The sequence below is a fragment of the Lactuca saligna genome, chromosome 3 (assembly GCF_052625555.1).
Source record: "Lactuca saligna cultivar CGN05327 chromosome 3, ASM5262555v1, whole genome shotgun sequence".
Lineage (NCBI taxonomy): Eukaryota > Viridiplantae > Streptophyta > Magnoliopsida > Asterales > Asteraceae > Lactuca > Lactuca saligna.
The window spans coordinates 61761219-61787620 of NC_136419.1; the positions used below are offsets into that span (position 1 = coordinate 61761219).

Sequence of the window (26402 nt, forward strand, 5' to 3'; positions counted from 1 at the left end):
GAACAATTATAGATAGTCGAAGTATTTTCAGGAGTCGCTGGAAGCGACTAGGAGATTGCGAAGGGGTGTAGTAACCGGTAGGGTTCGGTAACCCAAATATGGAGACGTCAGTAAGGACCGGGGGTGCTCGGCACCAAGTTATGTCAGATAGGGGCGTTGGTGGTTGTTGGCGGTATTGACCCGTACTGGAATTGGCGGGGGTGATGGAGTTGGTGAAGTATAGGACCTTCACAGTTACAGAGAAATAGTTGGTTATAGAACCTTGTTTTGGGAAGGCAAGGGATTTGCGCAAGGACAGGAAGGGGTGAACCCCTATAGGTTCAGTTCAGTACTCGGTGAGTACCAGAAGGATTGCCAGTTGAGTAAGTTGGGTCTCCAGGATGTTCAGGGTCAGGGTTGACCCGAGGTGTTATCTGCAGGGATTAAGGTTAGTCGGAAGGATCGAGCAAAAGCTAGCAAGGGTAGGCAGCTGGTGTTGGAATAGTTGGTTGGGTTTAGAGGCAGCTCGCAGGCAGTGGGCCATAGCAGACTTCGAGGACGAAGTTTAGTTTAAGTGGGGGAGAGTTGTAACACCCAAAGTTTCGAAGACCAAGAAAGGAAAGAAAACCCTAAGTTTAGGGGTCGACTCGGCGAGTCTAAGGGGGACTCGGCGAGTCCGAGCGGGATCCGGGTCGGGGAGTAAGTGACCGACTCGGCGAGTCGACCAGGGTGACTCGGCGAGTCTGGTCTGTGCGTGGAAAACCCTATATTCGGGACTTGGGGCCTATATAAATGTCTTAATCTTCTTCCCAGGGCTCCTTACTGCCTCTTTAGCCCTGGATATCAAACCCTAGCCGTCATATCTCCTAGTTGAGCCTTGGAAGGTGCTTTAAAGCTTGGAAAAGGAAGAAGGAACTTGGAGGAGCAAGAAGGAGCTATAGATCTGGGATTGTGAGTTCATTTTGAGCACTTTGAGGTAATAAACTAGTTCCTGGACCCTTTTTGCACCTAGATCTATGTGTGGTTGTTGGGGCTCTTTTGCCATAATGTTATTATTTTGGGTTAGAAGCCGGATCTGGAGTTGCTACTTCAGATTCAAGTGTTTTAGGGTCTGGAGAAGCATAAAGTATCAGTCATTGTGTTGATTTTGAAGTCCCTTGGCCTTACACCCTAGTTAATGGCGTATCTTGCCTAGATCTCCTTCTCTACACGTAAAGTTTGCAACTTTACGTAAGGAATAGACCTTAAAAGAGTGGATCTACAGTTTGGAGTCCATGCATGACTCAAAGGTCCTCTACATGTATGTAGAATCGACTGGACTCGACGAGTCCTTCGAGTGGACTCGGCGAGTAGCTTGAAGATGAGGAGGAACTCGACGAGTAGGATGAACAACTCGTCGAGTCGGATGAAGTTAGGCATGGACTCGGCGAGTTGGATGAGCAACTCGGCGAGTTGGTTGAAGATTGTCTAGGACTCGGCGAGTCATGGACTGACTCGGCGAGTCGGGTCGCGAATAAGAAAGACCCTGAGTTTATGAACTCGGCGAGTCTTTAGGAAGACTCGGCGAGTAGGGTTGACCTGGAAGGTTGACTTTGACCAGAGTTGACTTAGTTGACTGTCAGACTAAGTGTTATATGTATATTGATAGCTCGGAGAGCTGGAGGAGCAGCGGATCAGGGGATTGTCGAGTAGCAGCCAGAGATTTATCAGTAGGGTTCAGCAGTCTCAGGTGAGTTTCCTTCCAGTAGGGACGGGTCTAAGGCCACAATGTCGGCCCGTCCAGTTAGCAGTAGTTTCCGATGCAGTAGTTAACATGTTTGATGCCTTCGTGGCTCAGACAGGATTTATATGTTATGTTTTATGTGTTATGTGTTATGTGTTCCGGGCTACGGCCCGATGTAGTATGCAGTATATGTGTTCATGCTAGTTGATATGTTATGCTATGCTATGTTCAGCCAGTTAGCCCGGACTTCAGTCCGATGCAGGGGACAAGGTCCCAGTCAGTCTCCGGACTTCGCTCCGATGCAGGGGGCAAGGCCCCAGATAGCCCGGACTTCGGTCCGATGCAGGGGACAAGGTCCCAGTCAGTCTCCGGACTTCGGTCCGATGCAGGGGGCAAGGCCCCAGCCCGGACTTCGGTCCGATGCAGGGGACAAGGTCCCAGTCAGTCTCCGGACTTCGGTCCGATGCAGTGGGCAAGGCCCCAGTTAGCCCGGACTTCGGTCCGATGCAGGGGACAAGGTCCTAGTCAGTCTCCGGACTTCGGTCCGATGCAGGGGGCAAGGCCCTAGTTAGTTCGGACTTCGGTCCGATGCAGGGGACAATGTCCCAGTCAGTTTCCGGACTTCGGTCCGATGTAGGGGCAAGGCCCCAGTTAGTCCGGACATTGGTCCGATGCAGTGGGCAAGGCCCAGTATGTGCTTTATATGTTTTTGCATGGTATGTGTTAGATTGGGGGAGCTCACTAAGCTTCGTGCTTACGGTTTTCAGTTTTGGTTTCAGGTACCCAGTTTTCAAAAGAGGAGCTCAGGGAGATTGCAGTGCACACACCGTAGTCAGTTAGCCTGGGAATGTTCGACTCTGATAATGATATTATGTTTTGAATTAATACTCGAGAATTTATGTTATGACTTATGATACAGTTTTTATAAATATGATTCTAGTAATGCTTTTAAAGAAATTTTTGGTCGTGATTTTTGGGTCGTTACAATGAGTATGTGATTTTGATTGTATATGTATAACGGGTGAGGCCCAGTGACATGCGGGGCCTGGGATTAACAGATCTGTATACCGAGCGAGGCTCGATGCCAGGCGGGGCCTGATGCCAGGCAGAGCTTGATGTCGGGCGGGGGCCCGGTATATATCATTATGTGTATGGTATGTGGTAGTATGGGGAACTCACTAAGCTTCGTGCTTACTGTTTCAGTTTTGGTTTCAGGTACTTCCAGTTGCAAAGAGAAGAGCTCGGGATGACTACATTGCACACACAATGATGTTCAGCCTGGGATGTTTACTCTGATGTTTTGATTTGGAAACTCTGAAGATAATGTTTTGAAATACTTTGATTCATGTTTTGATAGAATGGTTTGATAACCATGGTTTTATTTGATGGTTTAAAATAAAAAATTTGGTCATGAATTTTTGGCATGTTACATTCTATATGAAGAATAAGCATTCTCAAACTATGAAACATGGTGTGTGGCTAGAGAAAAACATACACAAACGAAATAGATGAAGGTAAAGAGGGCCTAGGGCAGACCAATAAATACCGAACAAATGCCCAAATGGTAAATACATATATTAACAAAACATATGAAAATAGATGTTAAAGAAGAACAACCGAATAATACACATGTAACATACATGTTATGTAACAAATATAATTAAAAAGTTATACACAGTAAATTGTATATTATAAGGTCTAAATAAAATTAATTTTCATCAACTCTACAAGCTCACATCAACTAGGAGGTGTTCGGTACGGAGCGTTTGAGAGTTTCTAGCTTCTAGTGTTTAACAAAACGCTTTCTTTGGCACAACAAACTTCTAGCGTTTAGTTTAAATAAAACGCTTCAAATCCAAATGTTACTTCATGTAGCGTTTAACAAAACGCTATAAACTATAAGTTATCCGCTACCTGCTAATTTTGCCTAACACGCCCCTAGACTCAACCCATTGTTAACAAAGTAAATCAGCTACTCAGTTGTCTGTAACCAAGGTTCTAAATAACGTAAGACATGACTTGGCGATAATGTCAAGTCTTAAGCTTTTTTGAGTCGTGGTGAGCCATGTCTTTTGTAAAGCGTGAATTAAAGCAACAATTTTGTATATAATTAATAGTTTTATATGTATTTGACTTAAAGCCGGCATTTTATAATCACGTATAGTTAATTTGGTTAATTTTGATGTCACGTAATATTGAAGATTAGAGGTTACCGAATTTGTACCAATACTTATTCATTATATACTTACCAAAAAAAAACCTCTAATATCTGAAATTTTGCATAATTTCATATAAAATTCTTAGAATTTTGGATTGGATTTTGAATCTCGGATATCTTTTAATATCCACACCGAATCGAATAAACATAATGTTACATTAATACAACATTCTAACGAAAACTATAAAATGAATATCAAGATTCAGGAGAGGTCGTCACTCGTCACTCGTTCCGTATGCTAGCGACAAATAATCTAAGCTCTCTCGCCTTCCTAGCATGCTCCGGCGACACCTCCGTTTCCGACTCACTCAACTCAACCACATCAACACCTCCTCCTCCTCCTCCTCCTCCATGCTTCCTCGAGCAAACAACAGATAACGGACTCAACAAATCAATGATCTCCATTTCCGTTTCATCTTTCCCCTTCGATTTCTTATCAACCAAAGGCGTCGACAGGTTCACCACCTCCGTCTCCGCCGCGCCGCAACTCGGTGTAGTAGCGTTTTCCGTCAATTTCAATTCCCCTTCCCGGCTGTTTGATCTCGTGTTGATCAGTGCTTCATCGAGTAAACGGTACGTGGTTTTCTCATCCTTTTTACTTTCTCTCATTCTCACTTCGTCGACGTTAGATCTGATTTCGATAAGTGGTTCATCGAGTAATCGGTAACGGAAACTGGTGTTTTCGTTATTTTGATCACTTTCAGTCCTTCTTCCTCCCTCTGATCTCGTGTTGCTAAGTGGTTCATCGAGTAGCCGATAGTTTTGATCGGACGAAGCTGCACCTTCGATTTCGAGCATCAGTTGTTGGAGCTTGGCATCAATTTCGTTTACAGATTTCTTATTAGGTCGTGGATTTCGTGGTTTTGGCTTCTTCTTTTCCGCTATTCTTTCTTCAAACTCCATTATCTTCTCCGGACATGCACTAAACAGCGAAAATTTCGAAGATTCAGATTCATATTCAATAGTTAACATTGAGATTAGGGACATGGTTGTTATGTATTACCGTTCCATAAGTTCAGCTGGGACGATAGAGCTGCTAAGTCCATCAACTTCTTCCCATGAAACCTCAAAACATTCTTTTCCCTGAGCTTTCCTTCGCTTAATTATTCCAGAAACCGGACACTTCACTGGCATCTACACACATGATTTGATTGGATTTGTTCGATCATAAGTTCATAAGTCATAATCATCGGTTTATGATTACAATTCAAACTAGATACCTTGTCTAAAGGAAGCTGAACTCCCAAATGAGAAGAAGTGTGACGTAAGTTTGCAAATCGTCTAAGATCTCTTTCAGCAATCTTTGGAAGAATATATTCATCTGAAGTACAACAAATATTCAACACAATCCCATCATTAGACTTTATATGGAAGACATTAAGTCAAAGTTTGTGAAAAGACAAAACTGACCTGTTTTCTCTGGAGGCCATTGGAAAAATCGAGCACATGTCTGGTGAAGCATGGTCCTTTGAAATGAATGCATACCAAGAACCCTACAACAAAAAAATATTCAGTTGGATCATAAAACTATGAATATATAGGTCATTTTATATTTATCTAATTATCTCAATAATCAATTTTCTTACATCATGTTTATTTAAATCTGATTATTTTGACCTATTAAACTAGTAAACCTACCTTTGGACAGTTTGAGAATCGGCAGAGTGGCATTGTGGGGTGAGATATGCATCCATCACTTGCATAAACTTATAATTCCTTGGTAAATCATTTTTATGTCCTACAAAATAACACATAAATTAAAAAAAAAAAAAAATTAGACCATTCTATTAATCTTGGATGAAAAATATAATCCAATTATGAAAATAAATCAAATGAATCACATAAAGAGATAACTTGTTTACCAATTGGGGGGATGTTCATGTTCTCTTTATTATTGTTGCATTTACTTGCATTTGGTGGAATGTTCTCTTTGTTATTGTACCCAAATGCTTGATTCTTTTTCTTGGAACAATTTGCCTTTTTTAAAACCGACAAATCTTCTGTTGCAATTCTTTGAAGAACTTCAGATTCATTAAAAGATTTCACAATCTTGCATGCCATTTCCTGTATATTATTCCAAATAAATATTAACAAATATTCAAATAAAAAACAATTAGCAAATAAACCATATCGGGTTAGTTCAAACTTACTGAACCAAGCCTAGGGACACCTGGACCATAATCACAACCAAGGAGGACAGCTAAAGCGATCTGAAATATGTTCAATATATAAAATTGTAAGTTTTTAAATAGTTTTTAAACATTATTTACAAAAATGTAACATAATGCAACTCACCAATGAGTTTCTTCCTAATCCAAGTTTTCTCTCAATGTCATCCATTTCATAACAAACAACATATCCACCTTCCCCTACAATAACATAAACAAATTAGCACTATAGTGAAAAAAAAAAAACGCCTATTTATATGATAATTAAAAAAAAAAAAAAAAAAAGATATGTATTCCAATTTCTAACCAAGGCATATATCTCTGTAAACTGTTCTTGCTCCAAAGAGAAAGATATCAGAGTCTAAAGAGAAACATCCATCCTGAAAATTCATAAAAAAAATTATACATTTTTATGACAAAATGGTGGTTTTTTATGAGATTTTAAGATGATAATAGATAAATTTTGCTTACACATAATGACTCTGAGTCCAATAATGCACACTGAGCTTCACCTTCCTCAATTCTGTGTAGCAAGAAAGTAGAATAAATTTAATTAATTGCATTTATTTTATTTTTATTTTAAAACTTTGTTTCACTTTATAAAAATGGGAAAAATAAAAAGAAAGAGGGTGTAAGTGTAACTCTTACCCATCTAAACATGGAACACCTAATGCAGAGGCAAGAATCTTGGCCTCTTTTATCATACAAGAGAATTCAGAGCCCATGTTCCTTTGAAGTGGAATAATTTTGTTTAAATAAGATTCGTCACGACCCTATTATACAAAAAAATAAAATAAAATTAATAATCCAACATTTAAATCATATAGTATTATAGAGAAAGAAATTCCCACCTCATTGTCCAAATGTAAACGCCTTCTATATGTAGTTACTTTGATGCCTGGAATTGATCCATCTGTGCATTACCATAACCCCATTTAAATAAACAATCCAAGAATAATCTAACCAATTACAGCATTTCAATATCAACATACTTTTGTTAATTTGTTTATTATAGCATCCTATTTTTATCTCTTCCTATTTACAATATTATACTTTCAAAAATCTAACACATCACAACAATGTTATGATAAATAGCAATTTTCACTTCTATAATTGAGTAGAATTTTCAAAGTATAATCCCCTAATAAGAAAAAATCGAAATTGCAATGCTGTTATACACAAATTAATGAAAGCAAGTTACTATTTTTTAATTTATCTCAAAAGAAAAGTACCAAAAAATATATATTTAACAGCAAGAATACGATTTGTGAAAACTATCAATTATTCTAAAGAGGAACTCCCATTTACAGATATTTTTCAGAAATTCGCTAATATCCATTTGATTTGAATTGGGCATTAAAACCAGCATCGAAATAGAATTAGGGCATGATACCTGTGACGAAGATGAGGCTACAATTTAACGCAATGAGAGCCCTAATGCGATGAAATAAACCCTTGAGATAAAGCTTATCTTTCATGGCACAGTGTGATTGGTTTACTTTGTTGAGTTGAACCATCCAACATGATAGATCTACGCAAATTCTCTTGTTTCTGCACTCGATCGCATAATAAGAAAACGAAATTAGAGTTGTCGATTTGTTAAATTGAAAAGGGATTTGGAGAAATTAGCGAAAGAGAAGTTACTGGAGATGGTGAAGAGGAAGGGTTTTCTTGCAAGAATCTAGAATATCCCATAATCCTTTAACTCCCATTTCTTCTCTGCGATTGTGAACTAAGGCGACATTGCTTGTTGTTCTTGGTGCTACTCAGTGCTCAAACTCCCTCGTCTCTTCGGAATCGGAGAGAAGAACGTTAGATTTGAAAAAGAAAGATTGAATCTTTTACAATAGATTTTAGAGATTTCAAATTATTATCCCAAAATATATACTATTTTAATATTATTTTTAGACAAAACTTCAAAAATAGTTGATGTTTAAAAATATCAAGTTTAGTCTTTAAGTTCAAAAAACCTCACAGATGGTTCCTGTGGTTTCAAAACTTTTAACATTTGGTTCTTCCGGCTAACTCCGTTAGCTTTTAGCCGTTAAATCAGGGGCATTTTTGGCATTTCACTAAATATTTATGAGGTTTTGTAATTACTTTTTTTTTAATAAATAAATAAATAGTATTTAATATGCAAGGGTCCCACCCTCTCTCTCTCTCTCTCTCTCTCTCTCTCTCTCTCTCTCTCTCTCTCTCTCTCTCTCTCTCTCTCTCTCTCTCTCTCTCGGAGAGACCATTTAAAGTTTTAAACATCACCACCTCACCTCCTTTTCTCTCCCTCCCATCAATCTACTGCACAAATCGAAGAAAGAAACAAGGACAACCAAGGACTGCCACCCTCAACCACCCACCGGCGGCGGTGAGTTAACGGGGTTAGCAGTGGGGTTCATGAAGGTGGTGGATTTGGACTGGGTTTTGTAATTGTATCTTGATCATCGAAAGAAGAGGTGAAACTCCACCATTCAATCGAGTGGACTTCTGTGCTTCCCTGAGTTGACCCGGAAAATCTGACAAACATAAACTCATTTACGTATCGATTGAGATTGGTGGTGATTGATAAGAGAGGTGATTTGGGTTTTGTGTTGAAATACGAAATAGAGATGTTGAGTTGCTGAGTTGAACTTGAATAATCTATCCACGAATTGACTTAAGTGCCACTCCAAATCGGCAACTTGGGAAGAAACCATGGAGTCAAGATCCAAACCCACATGATTCTAATTAACATCTTTGAACTCGACGTCCATTAGAGTATCAAACTCAACAGCAACAGCGCCGGTAGGAATACCCAAATACACACCAGCGTCGCCGACATCTTCATCGTTCAGCGATACGACAAAAGCCAAACCACCTCCAATCGAACCCGGATTCAAATTAACAATCGAGAATGAAAAATACGTTGAGAAACTCGTTGGATTAGGGCTCCCAGGTCACCGGAATCTAACGGTCTTGTTGTACAAAACCCTGTCGGTGCCAGAGTTAGGGACGGGGAGATCTCGGGTGAGTCTGACACTGTTTTTGAACAAGTGAGCGTCGCCGAGGAACTTCCAGCTTGTGAGAGTAAGTGTTTGGAAGTCAAATCTGGTGGTTCCGGTGTCCGCATTGCCGGGAAAACAGAAGAAAAGCAGAGAGTAAAACAGAATGAAAAGGGTGTTTGTGCTGGAAATTGAAGAAGACATTGTTTGTGAGCTAGATCTGAGGAACTTCCATGGAGAATTCTTGAGACTACAGATGAACTCGATCAATCAATCACGAGATTACAGCACAGTTGTTGAGAGAGAGAGAGAGAGGATGGTGTGTGTGTGAGAGAGAAAGAGGGGTGAGACCCTTTAATATTAAATAATTATATATATATATATATATATATATATATATATATAAAATTTAAAATAAGGTAAAACTTTATAAATGGTCCCTGTGGAAGTGAAATGACTGAATTGCCCTTCACTTAACTGCCAAAAGTTAATGAAGTTAGACGAAAGGACCAAATGTTAAAAGTTTTGAAACTACAGGGACCATTTGTGAGGTTTTTTGAACTTAAGGACTAAATTTGATATTTTCGAAAATCATAGAGACCATTTTTGAAGTTTTGTCTTATTTTTACTGTTTTATCAACTTACCCATTTAAGTATTTTTAGATATTTATTACCGTTGGGAAAGTCATTTTATTGTTTTTCCAGTAGAGTTAATAACTCAAATAGAAATTAAATATCATTTTATTTTTTTACTTTCAATCATATTTTTTTTATTTTTAAATGCTTATAAATGTAATAAAAAATTATTAATTTTATTAAATATACCATCTGTGATAATGAAAGATGATAAGAGGATAAAATAGGAGATTTGATTTCTCTTTTTTTTTATAAATGTTGGATCACAACCATTATGACATGCATTTTTTGTAAAAAAAACATGGATTATCATTTTGTGTTAAAAAAAGCAGCCATAAATTGTTAGTTAAACATAATTTTTGAAAAAATATAGTATTTATTTCGTAATTCAAATCAGATCTAACAGGTAACAACCATTATGACATGCATTTTTTGTAAAAAAAAACCATTGATTATCATTTTGTGTTAAAAAAAACAGCCATAAATTGTTAGTTAAACATAATTTTTGAAAAAATATAGTATTTATTTCGTAATTCAAATCAGATCTAATAGGTAACAATGGCAATGTTGGAACGTTTTACCAAAAATTGGTGGGTTTTTTTAAAACTTGTTAAAAATTAATAGTTAAACCAGACTTTTGGAAAAATATGGTTCCTTTTTCATAATTAGCCCTTTCCAATATCATAAATAAGTACTCGCGAGTCCTGACTTCCCTTTTCTTCTCTCTCTCTCTTTATATATATATATATATATATATATATATATATATATATATATATATAAAAGACTCCTAAAACTACTTCAATTGATGACAATTTAATTAGTTGGTTTGACAAAAAAAAAAGTAAAAAAGAAAACGTGGGAGTAGGTGTCCCAAACCACTAGTTGGGAGCATGTCTCATCCACGCATCATCCGTATATCAATTTCTCAAGTTTTTTTTTTTTTTTTTTTTTTTTTTATAGATAAAATATATTAGTATTATCTAATAAGATTTTATAATTATTTTATCTAATAAAAATTATATATATATATATATATATATATATATATATATATATATATATATATATATATATATATATATGAAAATTCATAAAAAAAAATCTCTATAAATAAAATATAATATTGATATACTTCAATGCACAATCCTGGTTCTCTATTTCTAATCTCTTTTGAATTTGTATTTTTTTCAATGTATAATTCGTATCCATACTATGAATGTAAAATATTTTTATTTAATTTTATATTTAAAATAAATAATTTATTTGTTTCAAAATAAATAATTATTTTTATTTTGTCTAATAAATTTTAGTAAAATAAAAATAATTTCAAAGTATATTTATTTAATAAAAAGTTGGTTTGAATTGGGTTATTAATGAGTGTGAAAAGTTGGGTTTAGTTACATTGTATAGTGGAAGAGAAAAAAATTAATTTTTTTAATGGATATTTGGGTTGATTTTGGTTGTGAATAAGAATAGTCTAAGCCTCAATCCTTTAAACTTATTCTCACATCAGCTCCACATCAACTTTCTTTCTCCTATTTCTTTCATTTTTACCAACCCAAAACACATGAAAATAACATTTTCCCAACTCACTCAATTAAAACATATAAAATGGCATATGATAGAGAGAGAGAGAGTATGTGTGTTAAGGAACCCGTTAAATGAAACAAATGAACGGTACCACTCTTTGATGGGCAATCACCTTGGAGGTACCCTCGTACCTCGAACCTAATTATCTCCATCTTATCTTCATCACAAGCTACTCCTGCTACCTTTAGAACATGAACAAGAAGACACATATTCACTTTCATACTTTAGTTTAACTCATTGGTCATTCAGTTGAAAAAATAATAATAATAATCTTTCTTTTTTAGTTTACAAAACAACCATTCACTTTATATAAAAAAAAATGGTGAAAATGAATGTTTACAAAAAAAAAAAAAAAAGCAATCACAATGGTTTAGGTAGCTTAAAAAACACATCGTGATGGTTTAGCAACCTTGAAAAAGTTAATGACTATTTTCTTCTGGAAAAAAAATATAGAACTTTTGTCGGCTAAACTGTTCGCGAGCATATGCTATTTAGCAAGGCCTCGTTATATCATCCTTTTTTATCTTTAAAAAATATACGAGTTCCAGGTGTGGTCATTTTTGCAAATAACTTAATAGTTATAAAACAAACAAATTGGAACTAGAGGTGTTCATCAGATTCTTAATGTACGAATGGATGATCGGTTCGGTTATCACATAAACAAACAATTAGGTATTGGCCAAGATTGCTTTTTAAATCTGGCTTTGGCATACATATATCTAAACGATATGTAACCGGATTTTCAAAAACGATTTGAAAAATGACGTTTTTGCCACTTGAGATTGATTTAGGTGTATAGGTTTAAATGTATTTGCATTGTTCAGAAATATACCAATAAGAAAAATCCATTTGTTTTGTCATAACAAAAGTTGTTTTTGGATAATTTAATGATCGTTTAAAGTCAAAATTACACTCTTCTACATTGAAATTATAAAAACATATGTTTGTATGGTTGTGTTGGGTAGATCTTCACCATGAACATTAATTAGACCATTTAGGGTTTTGTTTAAAAACTATCTGCTTATGAGAGACCCCTTCAATGGTGATTAATTTAGTAGATACATTTTTATCTGATGGTTTCTTGAAAGAATTTGAAGAAAAGGAGTTGTACTACACACATCCAAGAAGCGTCACCGAGAAGGCAGATGTTCTTGCACAACCCAACAGATGAAGTTGAAGACGAAGAACCTTGAAATCAAACCAAACAAATGAACTTGATAAAGACATACTTTCAAGAGAAAACATCAAATGTATACTTGCGATAAAAATTATTGAATAAAAAAAATTGAACGCACCTTCTCAATGGCTGCAACATCCTTTGTTTAGGCCGACATTAATAAACCCAACGTCATTATCGTCCATATGAGTTCATGCCAAATGTCTACTTTAATTCGGGGTTGTTTGATGTGTCTCTTATTGGATCTTATAAAAGTTTGGATCTGATAAGAGAATGTGTTGACTCAATCAAGCTCAATCAGATTTGACTCGGTAAACAACTATCAAGCAACACCCTTAGGTATTGGAAGAAGATTTCATATTTATTAATTTTTTTTAATATTGTTCAAACTTAATAAATATATAAATCCATATGGAGCATGAGGTCGATATTTTTGCCTATTATTATTATTATACTATATTAATAGACATGGTCATTGGTAATAATATATTTTGTATGTTTTATGATTTTACAACCATACTTTTTTAAAACCATACTTTTTTAATATTGTTCAAACTTGCAATAAAAATTATTGAATAAAAAAAAAATGAACCCACCTTCTCAATGGCTGCAACATCCTTTGTTTGGGCCGACATTAATAAACCCAATGTGATTATCGTCCATGTGAGTTCATGCCAAATGTCTACTTTAATTCGAGTTTATTTGATGTGTCTCTTATTGGGTCTTATAAAAGTTTGGGTTTGATAAGAGAATGTGTTGACTCAATCATGCTCAATCAGATTTGACTCGGTAAACAACTATCAAGCAACACCCTTAGGTATTGGAAGAAGATTTCATATTTATTAATTTTTTTAATATTGTTCAAACTTAATAAATATATAAATCCATATGGAGCATGAGGTCGATATTTTTGCCTATTACTATTATTATACTATATTAATAGACATGGTTATTGGTAATAGTATATTTTGTATGTTTTATGATTTTACAATCATACTTTTTATAATTTGACAATTTTAGTCCATATTTTATATGTTTTAAGATTTTACCACAATACTTTGTATAGTTTGATAATTTAGTCCATGACATGTTGTAATTAGAGATTGGCTCATGTCTTTTAATATTTGTCACTTTAAGTTCCATTATTTTGTATGTTTCAACATTTGCCACAATATTTTCGTAAGTTTGACAATTTTAATCCCCGATATGTTGTAATTAGAGATTGGCCACATATCTATTAATATTTGTCATTTTAAGTCCCTTTTACAATTTTGGCCTTCTTTTTGTCCCTTTTTTCGTCTTACTATTTATATTTTATAAATTGGCCACATGTGTTTTAATATTTTTCACTTTCAGTCCCTGTGACCATTTTTTACCTTCATTTTGTCCCTTTTCTATCTATCGATTTGTGCTTCTGTTTTGGGCTTCGTTTGTCATCTTTTTATCATTGTTATCATTTGTAAATAAAACAAAACGTATCTCAATGCCACAAAGATGACTCATGGTTCTCCATGGGCCCACCCATTAGTTAATATTAAATAAACATTGAAGTTTACCGATAAACAAGTAAAAAAACATATTATCTCTTTTAACATATTATTTACAAACATAGTGACCTAGAATGTTTTAAAAAATATCAATGATCAAAAAAAATCAAACCATGTTTGTCAAAAGTGACATTAAACATAGTTTATTAGTTCCAAAATTGTTCACACCAACAAAAAAAACCCTAATATATTATCTCTTTTAACATATTATTTACAAACATACTGATCTAGAATGTTTTAAAAAATATCAATGACCAAATAAAATCAAACCATGTTTGTCAAAAGTGACACTAAATATAGTTTATTAGTTCCAAAATTGTTCACACCAACCAAAAAAAAAACCCTACAAAACAATTTTGTTTGGGATCTTTTAAATCAACCCTCTCTCTTTCTTCTTTTTACTTTATGTCAAATCAAAATTATTTTTTATTCTCTTTTATATATATATATATATATATATATATATATATATATATATATATATATATATATATATATATAATATGTTTTTTTTATAATTATTACCATTTTAACTATTTCAATTTTTAGTTCTACAAAAATAAATTATATTTTATATATCTTTATTAATTTGTTGTATTTATTTGAAGGTTTTTATAAATTTATTTTTGTATATAATAGTTTATTATTTTCTAAAACTTGAACGACTAAATATTTATAATCATTATTATCGTTCTAATTTTAACGATTAAATATGTATAATAATTATTATTATTGTTTGACAATTTAATTGAACGTTGATTAATTATTTATAATTGTTTTATTTATAGTAATATTTATTAATATATATATATATATATATATATATATATATATATATATATATATATGTGTGTGTGTGTGTGTGTGTGTTAAATGTCAAATCATGAGGGAGAGAGGATAAACAAAGGATAGGGGTGGCGGATTACCTATTCACAATGTCAAATCATGGGGGAGGGGGATAAACAAAGAATAAAGGGATGACGGATTACCTGTTCCCATTTTGTTTTTGTAAGCTTCTTCTACGATGACACGTAGGACTAGGGAACATAGAGAGGTCCTATCATTCGTCAGAAATGGAAGATAACAACTGTATTGTTGTCTCTTACAGGACCTGGAGACGACAACCACCACCACCATTATAGTTTATTTATTTATTATTATTATTATTCAATGATGTATTCCTTTAATACACATATTTTCCTTGGTGCATTTTTCAGTTAGAAATATCCTTCTAAGGTATTAATTTATTATATTTGGGCCTAATAACATAAAAATTACTATATTTTGTTATTTTCTCCGTCTAAACATCTAATTTTAATTTGTGTTAAAAAAAAATCATATATTTTCTCATAAAAATTATATTGCAACTTTGTCAAATAGGTAATTTGTCTTAGAGCATTGGGTGTGAGCAACAAGGTGCAATACCAAGTTGTGCCACCTCACATACCACATAAGCAAGTGATGTTATGACACCAAGTGAGGAAATGAGCAATAAGATGCAACACCAAAGGAAAAAAAAATGAAAAAGAAAAGAAAACAAAAAGTTGGTGTTCCCCTGTAAAAAATTGTCGTTTCAATTCGTCACAACGCCAACGAGGTTCGCCATGACGAGATGCAACGAGTTGGGGGGGGGGGGGGGGATTCTTCCCCCGATTATGACGGCATTGTGGGCATCCATGTCAGCATCTTCCTTTCTCGTTATGACCCATACCGTGTGGTCTTAAAGAAATTCCCCCGGTTTCCGACAACAATTCCACGCTTAGCAAACTTCGTCTCCAAACCAGATCGTCCTGAACACCCGTCTTCTAGCTTCTTCCAAATCTTTCACTTTGGCCCTTCGTCCTTTTCCTTTTTAGCAAACTTCGCCCCAAATAAAAAATATACTAATTTTCCATTTATTCATACAAATACGTACATATCCTCCTTAATAAATGAAGTTTTTTTTATCACATTTCAATTTTTCATAAGTTTTGACACTTATCATTTGTAATATTTTTAAAATAAATATTATCTACTTATCAATTTTTGATTTGTTTCAATTTTTAAAATTAAAATCATACTTATATATGTAAAGTATTATATATATATATATATATATATATATATATATATATATATATATATATATATATATATATATATATATATATATATATATATATATATATATATGAGTATCACACATAATATATAATCATTTATTATATTCTCTATATTGAAAAATTGCTGGTTAGGATAGCAATTACCAAAAAGATATAATATAAAAAGAGAAAGAGATCTTTAAGCGTACACAAAAGAATATATAGCAAACACTGGATGTGCATTCCATATAAAAAACACAAATTTATTATACAAACAAATAAATTTATATATACACAAATACTCGGAAACAAAATTAAATATCTAGATAGCATAATGTTCATTCGTTCACAAACATCATTTATTCGTCATCATTCTATGAACTTATCATGCTTAATCAAACGCATTCTATCAACTTCATCGTACCTATTTTGACATTCAAAGAACATTCCTGAATCTAATTGTGTAGACAACCTTAGCATTATGAATATTACGAAATCAACATTCCACTAAAAACGAAATTTGATTAACCGATAAAACCAATAATTAAACTTACTTTAACTATCTTTGTGTAACTCATTTGAAAACTAAAACCAGATACAAGGGGTACAACATCACTCGAACTTGATTATGCTTTAGACAAACATTTACTCCGTTGAATTTTACATTGTATTAAAACTTTTAACTTTTGCTCATAAAAAACCTCTAAGATTTTATATTAAACAAATTGCAGCACATCTTTTGAACATTTTTTTTGGACACTTGATACACAAGAATTGGATAGGACAAAATATTGTGATTCTGTCTCACCTGATCCTCATATTTTTTAATGGGACAAAATTTTGCGTTCACATCAGTTCCACTTTCAGTCCAATGCAAACCAAACACAGTCAAACAGTCTGTTACATCACCAACATTCATAGATTACTACCATTAATCCATGTCCATGTGACAAACAACAACAGTTTACTTCTCCAACATCTTCACAACCACAAAAACATATATAGACAAATACTTGCTAGATTTTTGACTAAGTTGACTGCAGAAAGGAATTTTTGACTTCTAGTCACCACCAACTTGTCTCTTCCAAGAGTCTTCCACAATCAACTCATCCACTCCCCACTCTTCATAACTACAACAAAATTATCACAATCAACTCATTAGTCCTTCTGTTTCGAATGACAAAACACACACACACACACACAAAGCATTACCTTCCATCTGGCAGGTGTCTACGAATGGTGAAAGGTATCTTTTTCTCACGAAGCTCCTTCATTGCAATCTAACACACATACAAAAACATAAGTATCAATTAATCACACAAAACAACAAGATTTCTACACAAGAAAATCCATCAAGAAATGCACACCTCAAGGGGGTCAGTCTCACCCTCCAATTCAACCATTACAGGAGCATTCATGCTGTTTAAACAAAATTATTAATGGTTTACATAACTCTGCAAATCAATCAAATAGAAAAAGGAAGAAAAGGAGAAGGTGAAAAGAAAGGGAAACCTGATTTGAAGAGCACGTGTTCCCAAGATTCTTGCTCTTTCATACTTTGTCATATATTTTGATGTTTTGCGAGGTCGATCAACTTGTTCTTGATCTTCTTTGTCTTCATTATCAGCTAAAAGAGGATCTGGTAATTCATCGTCTTTATTCTCTCCTTCACCATCTTCTTCTTCTGCTCCTTCCTGCAATTTATCCATCAAAAATTTCAACTTATTTCATGGGTATCAATGTAGGACACTAAGTAAGACTATAACAGTTTTTCTTACTTCAGGCTCAGGTTCCAATGGCTCATCATCATATCTACAAAAAAAACAAGAACTTCATGTGTCAAATGGTATATTAATCGATAGATACTTCATTGAACAACAATTCATAAATTGGTTCTCATTTTGTTATGATCATGACAATTTCTGGAGCATCTCATTGTAAAACAAACGAAAAATCTGCTGATAATATAAGGAAACACCAATGGAATTGCCCGATTTTATATCATTATTACATCTTAAACTCCTTTAATACAAGGAAACACCAATGGAATTCAGTTTTTTAAGGCTCTATAGTACAATGAAGAGCGATTTGTGTTCCCAACTCATCTCCAATTTGGCATGGTGTTTGTGTTTACGCTCTATACACTGATTCGATGCCTCAACACCATTACCACATGCATCTTGTAGGATAATTGCAGTGTTGAAAAAGCTAATCAATTGGAGCAAAAATAATCATTAATTACTAGGTGAATCCAAACCCTAGAACATGAATCAAGAATGTGATGAAGTACACACCGATAACAAACTGATCAACAAAAAAACGATATAATAACAGCAAATTTACAGTAATCGTAAGCAAAACTGAAGTTATTTCGAAGATCTTAAAGTAAACACATGACTTACACAAAAGAAACTACATGCAGACATAAAAACAAACGAACGCAAACACATAAACACGAAGAAACTTATATGGAATTTGAAAAGGAGAGAAGGCTGCATAAACGTACGCTCCGTCCATCTCATAATCTTCATCCGCCATTTTCAGAAGCTCAAACTCAACGTGAAGAACAAGCGAACGATGATTGCCCTTTTCCCACCTGTTAGCTCACTCTCCCTCTTTTCTTTCTTTCTGGTTTGTGCTAAAACCCTCGTCTGATTGCCGCTTATACTTGTGGAAGCTTCTAGGTGGTTGTTAGTATATACATTACAGACCCTTTATTGCTCCATATGTTAACAAAAGGTCCCTAAAGTATTCCTAATTACATACTTCGTCCATGATTCACCTATAGAATGTTTGCCTGATCTTATTTGTTCAAATCTTTAAAATAGAGATGCCATATAACACCATAAAGTCAATTGCTAGCTTTAGATAAGAATTAGATGGGTGTTATTAACATTCCAAATTCTTCTGAATTTTATGGAATAACGTGGTTTTTATACCAAAATATCAACAAGATTTCATCGGAGGGTAAAAAGATGTAATATTATACAAGTATATCTTTTTAATCCGGTGAAACATGAATACATAATTCGTGATACTTGCATAAATTTGAAAATAAAAATAAAAATATTAATGCATAATTTTGTAAAAAAGTTAAATATTGTTGCAAATTGGCAAAAAAAAAAACATAGTCCAATAAAGAAACACTTAGTTGGTGTCACACCACAAGGTAATTGTTTCCCTGCTACAATGTTGTATATTTTGATTTTATAATAAAACAAAAAGAACTACATAGTTACATAAATTGAAAAAAGAATTGAAAAACATTATTGTATGAATATGACTCTAACTATTTATATAATGTATAATCTTACACAAAATAACAACATAATTTGAATTCCATCCATTTAAAATGATTCGTTGTATTTTAATTGTTCTATAGTATCACAAATCGATGGTCAGCCCGTTGTTATAATTCCATTCTAAAAAAAGGTCAATAAATCAGTCCTAAACAACTACAAATACATATACATTATTTTGTAAAACATGTATAAGTTGGGCACAAAATCCCTGGTTAATAGCTTTCACCTAATATCCAAATCAATATTTGAGAAAAATATTGAATCCTCCGAGCAATAGTAAAAAGGACAAAATTAGCAAACGCCACTATATTTTAGTTGTTTTATGTGATTTAATAATTATATTTTAGTTTATAAAAATCACTTAACTTGCTATGACATGTTATAGCATGTTAAACTGATAGAAAATTTTGTCAAATAATATTGGAATATATAGTGTCAAGGTTTCACTTTGACAATTTTGAATAGTGACCACTTTACTATACTTAGCAGATCAAATGTGGCCAACATAGAAAAAATTATCATACTTGGATGATTTTTATGTACGAAACTGAAATACATAAAAAATTAAAAATGACAAATATATAGTGGCTTTTTATGTAAACTTCCCCTTAAAAATAATCGAAAGGAGATTTTTTTTTAATAATGGAAATTCCCTCTCCCTAGTTTGCTTATTAAGCTGTTCTTCGCGCATTAAGTCAATAAAAACACATATATAGCTTACCAGTTAGCATATTACTTTATGTCCCTTTTTGTTGATTAAGTTAAAATATATAGAACCTTAAATCCATCCCTAATGTAAACTACATTCAAAAATTCATTATCATATAAACCATACAACAATGGCATCTACCAAAATCACAAAAATAAATGTCATTTATTGCTACATAATTTGTTCATAATAGTCCAATTCAGCTCGTTTCAATCTGGATGTTACCCTTGTGAAAAATTCTGGCTCATTCTCCTTTACATCTTCAAGTGTTGTTGATTCATGTTCATCCGCCTAATTTTTCAGTACACAAAAACATAAATTAGCTCAATTCCCACTTTTAAACAATAGTAATTACATTTTAGTCTTCTTTTAAAAAATATTCACAAATAATTACTATATTAAGTTAACATAGCGTTAAACGAAAACCTCAGTAAATTTTAGAAGGATTAGATTCGATGCAGATGCTGGCTTTGACTTGTCCCATCTGCCACAATGAAAAATCAACTCACACATTTCAACTCAAAATGAGCAAACAGGTAACTTAAGTGTTCTACTAATTGTAAAATGTCCAAAATACCCTTCAGCATACCTCACAAGCATCAATTCATTAACAGAACGCCACATTCCACGCCCAACTTCTTTTCTAGTTTCATCTCTTGCACTTCTTCCATGCCATAATTCTTTAACAACATACATCACTTCTTCAACATCCACCTTCAATACATTGTAAAAAAAATGTTTTTTGATGTGGGGGACTGGTTTTGTAAAAAAAGTATTCGTAATACCTGAACTTGAATAGATGTGCCATAAATCAACTCCTCATGCTCAATAAGGCGCTGATGTAACACTCTGTAATGATCCATGTCAAAGTTCACAATGGGTTCCATTTGGACTTGAAATTCTGCTAGTTTTGTTAGAACATATGATGCCATTATTTGTCCAAAAATTGCTGGAATTGTTCCCAAAACAGGAATTATACGAACCCTAAATCCAGGCACCACCTAATCTCATGTAAATGTTTCCAGATTTAAATGTCAAATTCACACAAAAAAAAACTTGGCATTTAGTGAATAACTAAATAAATATCCTCACTTGATAATCTGAAGGATTCTCTTCATCTCCATTAGCTCCTTTAAAAGGAAGCAACTTTGCCTTTGGTTTTTCCAAAGAGAAAACTACAGGAATCCCACCTTCAATCCCATGATCTCTCCTTAAACGTTGTCTAACCTACAAAATAGATTTAAGTTTTATTCACAAGCAATTTTATTATATAGAATTGTACAAAATAGAGACATTACTGATCTAGAAAGTGGATCATTGGTGGATTCTCTTAAATCAGCCACACGGATTCTTGTGGGGTCCGCTCTTGCTCCGGCTCCTGTAGCAGACAAAACTTTTAAACCTCTACGTACACATGCAGCAAGAAGTGCCACCTGTCATACACGTTAAGAGTTCAAAGCAAAACACAACTGGTGATTCAACTACAGAAGCAGAGTACATAGCAACGTATGATACATTTGTATATCATATATGTATAAGTTTGTGACTTTTTGTAACAAAAAGACTTGATGTACCTTTGTATCAATGTTATCAATACAATCCAAAACAAAATCAGGGTCACCAGAGAGAATTTCTTCTTCTGAGGAAGCATCATATAAGAGGACCTTTGCATCTATGTGGCATTCTGGATAAATTGATGAGAAGTGTTTCTTAAGGCATAATGCTTTTGGGGTGCCAACATCTTTTCTTGTAGCAACCGCATGTCGATTCAAAGATGAAAGTGAAACCTTGTGATGTGATAAAGTAAATCCAAGTGGTAAATAAATATATGAAGTTATGAACATAGGTAAAGGATATAAGATACCTGGTCAAAGTCAACAAGGAGGAGTCTGCCAACTCCTGATCTTAAAAGCATTGATGCAGCATGACTCCCTACGCCTCCAAGGCCAATGACTACAACATAAGATGTTGTCACTTTTTGTTGGGCATCAAAACCGAAGAATTGGATATTCCTAATGAAAATAATTAGGGTTTAGGGTTTATTGATACACGTATTGATGGGATTGAAGAAAGATGTTGAAGATAGCGTGGGTAAAAGTACCTGGTGAGCTGTTCAGAAACTATGTCGTCTTTCAAAAGGTCTACAGGGTCCATCTTATACGTTTCCTCTTTTAGAGAAGCATTGCCTTCTGCAGCTGGAGCGGAAAAAACTGATTTACCTATGAAACAATTGTAGGAATGTCAACGGCAGGTGGAAAGAACATAAAGGCAATTGATTGTTAGCTGGTAGAGACACATGATCAAATAGGGAGAAGAAGATGAAATTACCATTTGAATTGGCATCATTACTGCGTTTAACCGTAGCTTCTCTGCAAAAAAAATATAATAATAGTAATCAAACCTAAGTTTCTCGGCTGTTTTGGTGTGAAATTTCAGTACTTTACTACGCTTATCTTTTGCTGATTATAAGAGGGAAAGGGGTGAGCATTGAAGATATTATTGCTCAGGTGGTGTCGAAGTAACATAGTAGAAATACCTGGTGGGAAGAAGCTTGAGAACGGCTACGGTGGCAGTAATGGAGCCCAAAAGAGCACCGGCACCGATCAAAGCCAGACACTTGGCTTTCTCCTGCATCTCTCCTCAGCTGTTGTTCTCTTTCGCAGTGGTTTGAATGGTGCGGGGGAAGTGGGAAGGTGTTTTTGAACTGATCACTGATTTGGGTCCAACATTTGTGCATCTGAGGGGAAGCCCAAACTGCTCTTGTCGACTATTGAGTATGGGGGTAGCCGTGTAGGTGTAACCGTGTTAGCCAGCTGAAGAGCTACTTGGGATTAGGGTTCGATCCCGCTCGATAGAAAGAAATTCCGAGGTAAATTACATGTTTGGTCATCTTAACAAGCCACAAGGTTGGTTTCTTGCAAACTTGGTCCCTCTATCCAAACTTATGCTATGTTGCTCCCGTTTTAACCCTTTTAAGTAGACCTGACAATTTGTGTATTCGTATCATGAAAACGTGTTAACAATAAATTTGACACAATACGATTACACAATGAGAAATACGCTTTATCTCAATTTTTAAGACGTATTCGTGTCGTATATTCGTGTCGTGTCGTATCTCTCACAAATTCGTGTATTCATGTCTGAAATTGTTAGGTCTACTTTTAGGATGTTTGAGAATGTTTTTCGAAATGTTTTTTTGGACTTTCGGCTTTTTTAAAGAGCTAAAAGTCTATAAAATGATATTTGATAATTCTAAATTGACTTTTCGCCAAGAAGAAAGAAAAAGTCATTTTAAAAGCCAGAAATTTGTGACTTATGTTTTTTTGGTCTTGTCTCCCTCAAAAAGTTATCCAAACACATTTTAAAACTTGTTTTGGAAAAAGCTATAAATGAAAATGATTTTTCATGTGCCTTGCACATGTATGATTCCATTTTTAGGTGTGGTTGGCATTGTTTCTCAAAATGTTTATTGGCTTTTTGGAAAAACCATAAATTCATGATTTTTTGAAAAAAGTTTTTTTTGTTTGTAAAGTTAGTGTTTGTCAAACATTTTTCTAAATTATTGGTTTTTCGATAAGTTAATAAGCTAATAAGTTATTTTAAAAAGTACTATCAAACACCCATCTTGACTCTTTTTGTTATATCTATCTTTCGTTTTGCCATATTGGAGGATTCTTTTAGACAATTTCTCATGGATCTCACACACATGTTGCATCGGTATACATATGTATGATTTTTAGGGATGACAATTGGACGGGTATGAGATGAGTATTAGTAATTCTAGTCTCATATCCAATTATAAAATTATATCCCAAACTTGGTTCGGTTCCATCAGGTACTATATTATTAAATAACCTTTGGGTTTGCGAGTATATGTGCAGGGTTTGGTTATATCGTTCATGTTATTAACAAGTTAAATTTTACCCATTAAAACTTTCGTTATTTGAAGCCCAATCTCAATCGCATTAAAAAATGACTTGATTTGTTTAATAATTTCAGTTTCTAACAATATCAACAAATTTATTTTCTAACAAATGTAGCATAAACATAATCATCACCATAAAAACTTATGATATTTGAATTTCATGATAAACTAATCAAGATCATAATATGAATATTAAAAATAATATCAATAGTTTTCATTTTCAGAAGTAAACAGTAATTACATAAGAAACTTTCTATTTAAAATATACCATACATTATTTAAATATAACTTTGAAATCATATAAATTAATAATAGAATTATAAGTATTATAAAATATAGATGGTTCAGAAACATTTAAATAGGACGAAATATGAGATCAGATAATTGGACAAGTATAATCATAATATACTATAACCATTCCAACCCTTTATTTTTGTTAGAAAATATCTCATACATTGTCCCATAACCATTTAGTTGGCCTAAAACTAGTCCTAAAAAGTTTAGGTTCAATTTTTTCCGTAACGTCCATGTATTTTTGACAGGCCTAATGGTTTCATGGTGTGAAATGTATAACTTTTATAGCATCAAGTTCAAGTTTGCATAACTTATGTGTTGGTATCGATGATTCTAATACGTTTAAGTAATTATACACAATGAAAGCAAATTAACATTTTTATTTTTTATATCCTTAATAGCCATATGTGTACTTAGGACAAACATAAATCAACTAATTATCATCCATATTATATTCGAATTCATGTTGTTATCATTTGATGTCTGGGAATACCAGGATTAAAGGGTATGTGTGTTTTTCTTTAAAAAAAATAACCTCCGATACATTTTTCATATGGTGTTAGAATTAATAGCTCAATTATGTTGTCATTTGGTGTTGGAGAACAATTATCAAGAAAATATAACCTTTACCAATGATCCACACATAATAAGAACATGAATTGTTAGACTAACTAATAGATTAAGATTGGTCTTCCTTGTGCTTGCTTCAAGTCAATGACAAGAAATGTAGAGGGAAATGCAACACCAATCGTTAAAGGGGGAGGATAACTTTTAAGGTCTTAAATATGTTGCATTAATATTTAGTTATGACCTTCTTATTGAGTTATGTCCTTGTCAACCCTTTAAATACTTATTTGATGAGATTCTCAAGCACTTTAGGGGAAGTGATTTGTACATAATAATTTTTCACCATACATAATAATTTATGTTTTACTTAGTATATAAATAACAAACTCTTATATTAATTAATTTATTTAATTAACTATTTGGCATCTTAATTAAATAAAGTCTTTTATTTAACTTATAATAAAATATACATTTATTTATCCCGCTTTTGGCCAACAAATAAAAAAAACTATTATTTCATTATTTTTTCAAGTTGGTAAATAATAAATTTATATAATAAAAATATTAGGGTAAATTACACCATTCATTCTTGTGGAGGTGCCAGAAAGCACGTTCAGTCCCTATTTTCAAAAATTAACTCGGATCGTCCCTCATTTGGTTAACAGTTGCACGCTTCATCCTTAACAAATGATTTTGTTGCAGGTTTAGTCCCTATCTGATCTAAAATGACTATAATACCCTTTGTGTATTTATTTTCCAATAAATTTAATGTTATTAATATTATTAATAATTTAAAAAAGAAAAAAAGCCACCTACCCTACCTTCCCACCGACCTTATCGTCCATTTCACTCTTCCTCTCATCTCTAACGTCTTCCAAGAACCCAAAACCCTCCTTAAACCATCATCGATAGTTACTCCCTCCGGTGACAACTCCCTCAGGTGGCTATTCCTATCACCGCCCCTAACCTCCGATTAACCTTCTCTCTACATCCATCGACCTCTGAAACCATTTTCAACGTCGTTATCGCCCCTTGAAATGTCGATCGTTACCTATAATCCATCATCACCACCTCTTCGATTGAAACCCTAGCACCTGAAAACCATTGTTGTCTTCAAAACATTGTAATGGAGAGAGCCAGAGGCCACCATCTTTGCACCAATGTCTCAGATCTACAGCATCATCTTACAAAACGTACCTCTTAGTGTTTCGAGACGGAGCAGAATGAGAGGGAGGGGAACGACGACATGTAGTGAAAGAAAAACGAGGTTTGAATAAATCGAATCAACTCTCCTCATTAAAACAAGTTCTAGTATTTTTCTTCAAACGAGTTTGGGGGAGAAACCAAACGGATTCGCAGGTTTCATGGTAGTGGTAGGATAAGGGGTTGAAGAGTTTGAGTCCGACCATGATCTTCCTCGTATCCTCTCATCTTTGTTCTTCGTTTAACTGATTTGTAGATCAAGTGTATGGATTTGGGTTTGATTTTAGGGTTTAATTCTAGTACTT

At 33.7% G+C, this 26402-nt stretch overlaps 3 protein-coding genes across 4 annotated transcripts; all 3 read right to left on the minus strand.

Moving 5' to 3' along the window:
• Window positions 1–3968: 3968 nt before the first annotated feature.
• On the minus strand, window positions 3969–7927 carry LOC145036694 (single-stranded DNA endonuclease family protein). The gene is made up of 14 exons (XM_078985161.1): window positions 7733–7927; window positions 7482–7639; window positions 6940–7001; window positions 6737–6861; window positions 6560–6611; window positions 6396–6468; window positions 6216–6289; window positions 6071–6130; window positions 5783–5984; window positions 5559–5658; window positions 5331–5413; window positions 5141–5241; window positions 4924–5054; window positions 3969–4842 (listed from the first exon to the last, which is right to left on the minus strand). Exons 1-14 carry the CDS (start codon window positions 7798–7800, stop codon window positions 4143–4145), a joined length of 1989 nt encoding a protein of 662 aa, XP_078841287.1. The 5' UTR covers window positions 7801–7927; the 3' UTR covers window positions 3969–4142.
• Window positions 7928–16997: 9070 nt separating this feature from the next.
• LOC145036696 (DNA-directed RNA polymerases II and V subunit 6B-like) lies at window positions 16998–18755 on the minus strand. Its single transcript, XM_078985162.1, has 6 exons — window positions 18604–18755; window positions 17876–17909; window positions 17610–17791; window positions 17465–17516; window positions 17310–17377; window positions 16998–17227 (listed from the first exon to the last, which is right to left on the minus strand). Exons 1-6 carry the CDS (start codon window positions 18633–18635, stop codon window positions 17158–17160), a joined length of 438 nt encoding a protein of 145 aa, XP_078841288.1. The 5' UTR covers window positions 18636–18755; the 3' UTR covers window positions 16998–17157.
• A 1435-nt stretch (window positions 18756–20190) lies between these two features.
• Window positions 20191–22977, minus strand: LOC145036697 (NAD(P)-binding Rossmann-fold superfamily protein). Of its 2 annotated transcripts, none has more exons than XM_078985163.1 (11): window positions 22645–22975; window positions 22437–22477; window positions 22210–22327; window positions 21973–22120; window positions 21683–21895; window positions 21407–21541; window positions 21201–21335; window positions 20894–21109; window positions 20698–20822; window positions 20535–20592; window positions 20191–20399 (listed from the first exon to the last, which is right to left on the minus strand). In XM_078985163.1, the coding sequence occupies exons 1-11, from the start codon at window positions 22740–22742 to the stop codon at window positions 20280–20282; spliced, it is 1407 nt and encodes a 468-aa protein (XP_078841289.1). In that variant the 5' UTR covers window positions 22743–22975; the 3' UTR covers window positions 20191–20279. The 2 variants fall into 2 exon arrangements, 1 of the variants encoding a protein (XP_078841289.1); XR_013678512.1 differs by having other exon boundaries at window positions 20323–20399; window positions 20698–20788; window positions 22645–22977.
• Window positions 22978–26402: the final 3425 nt, after the last annotated feature.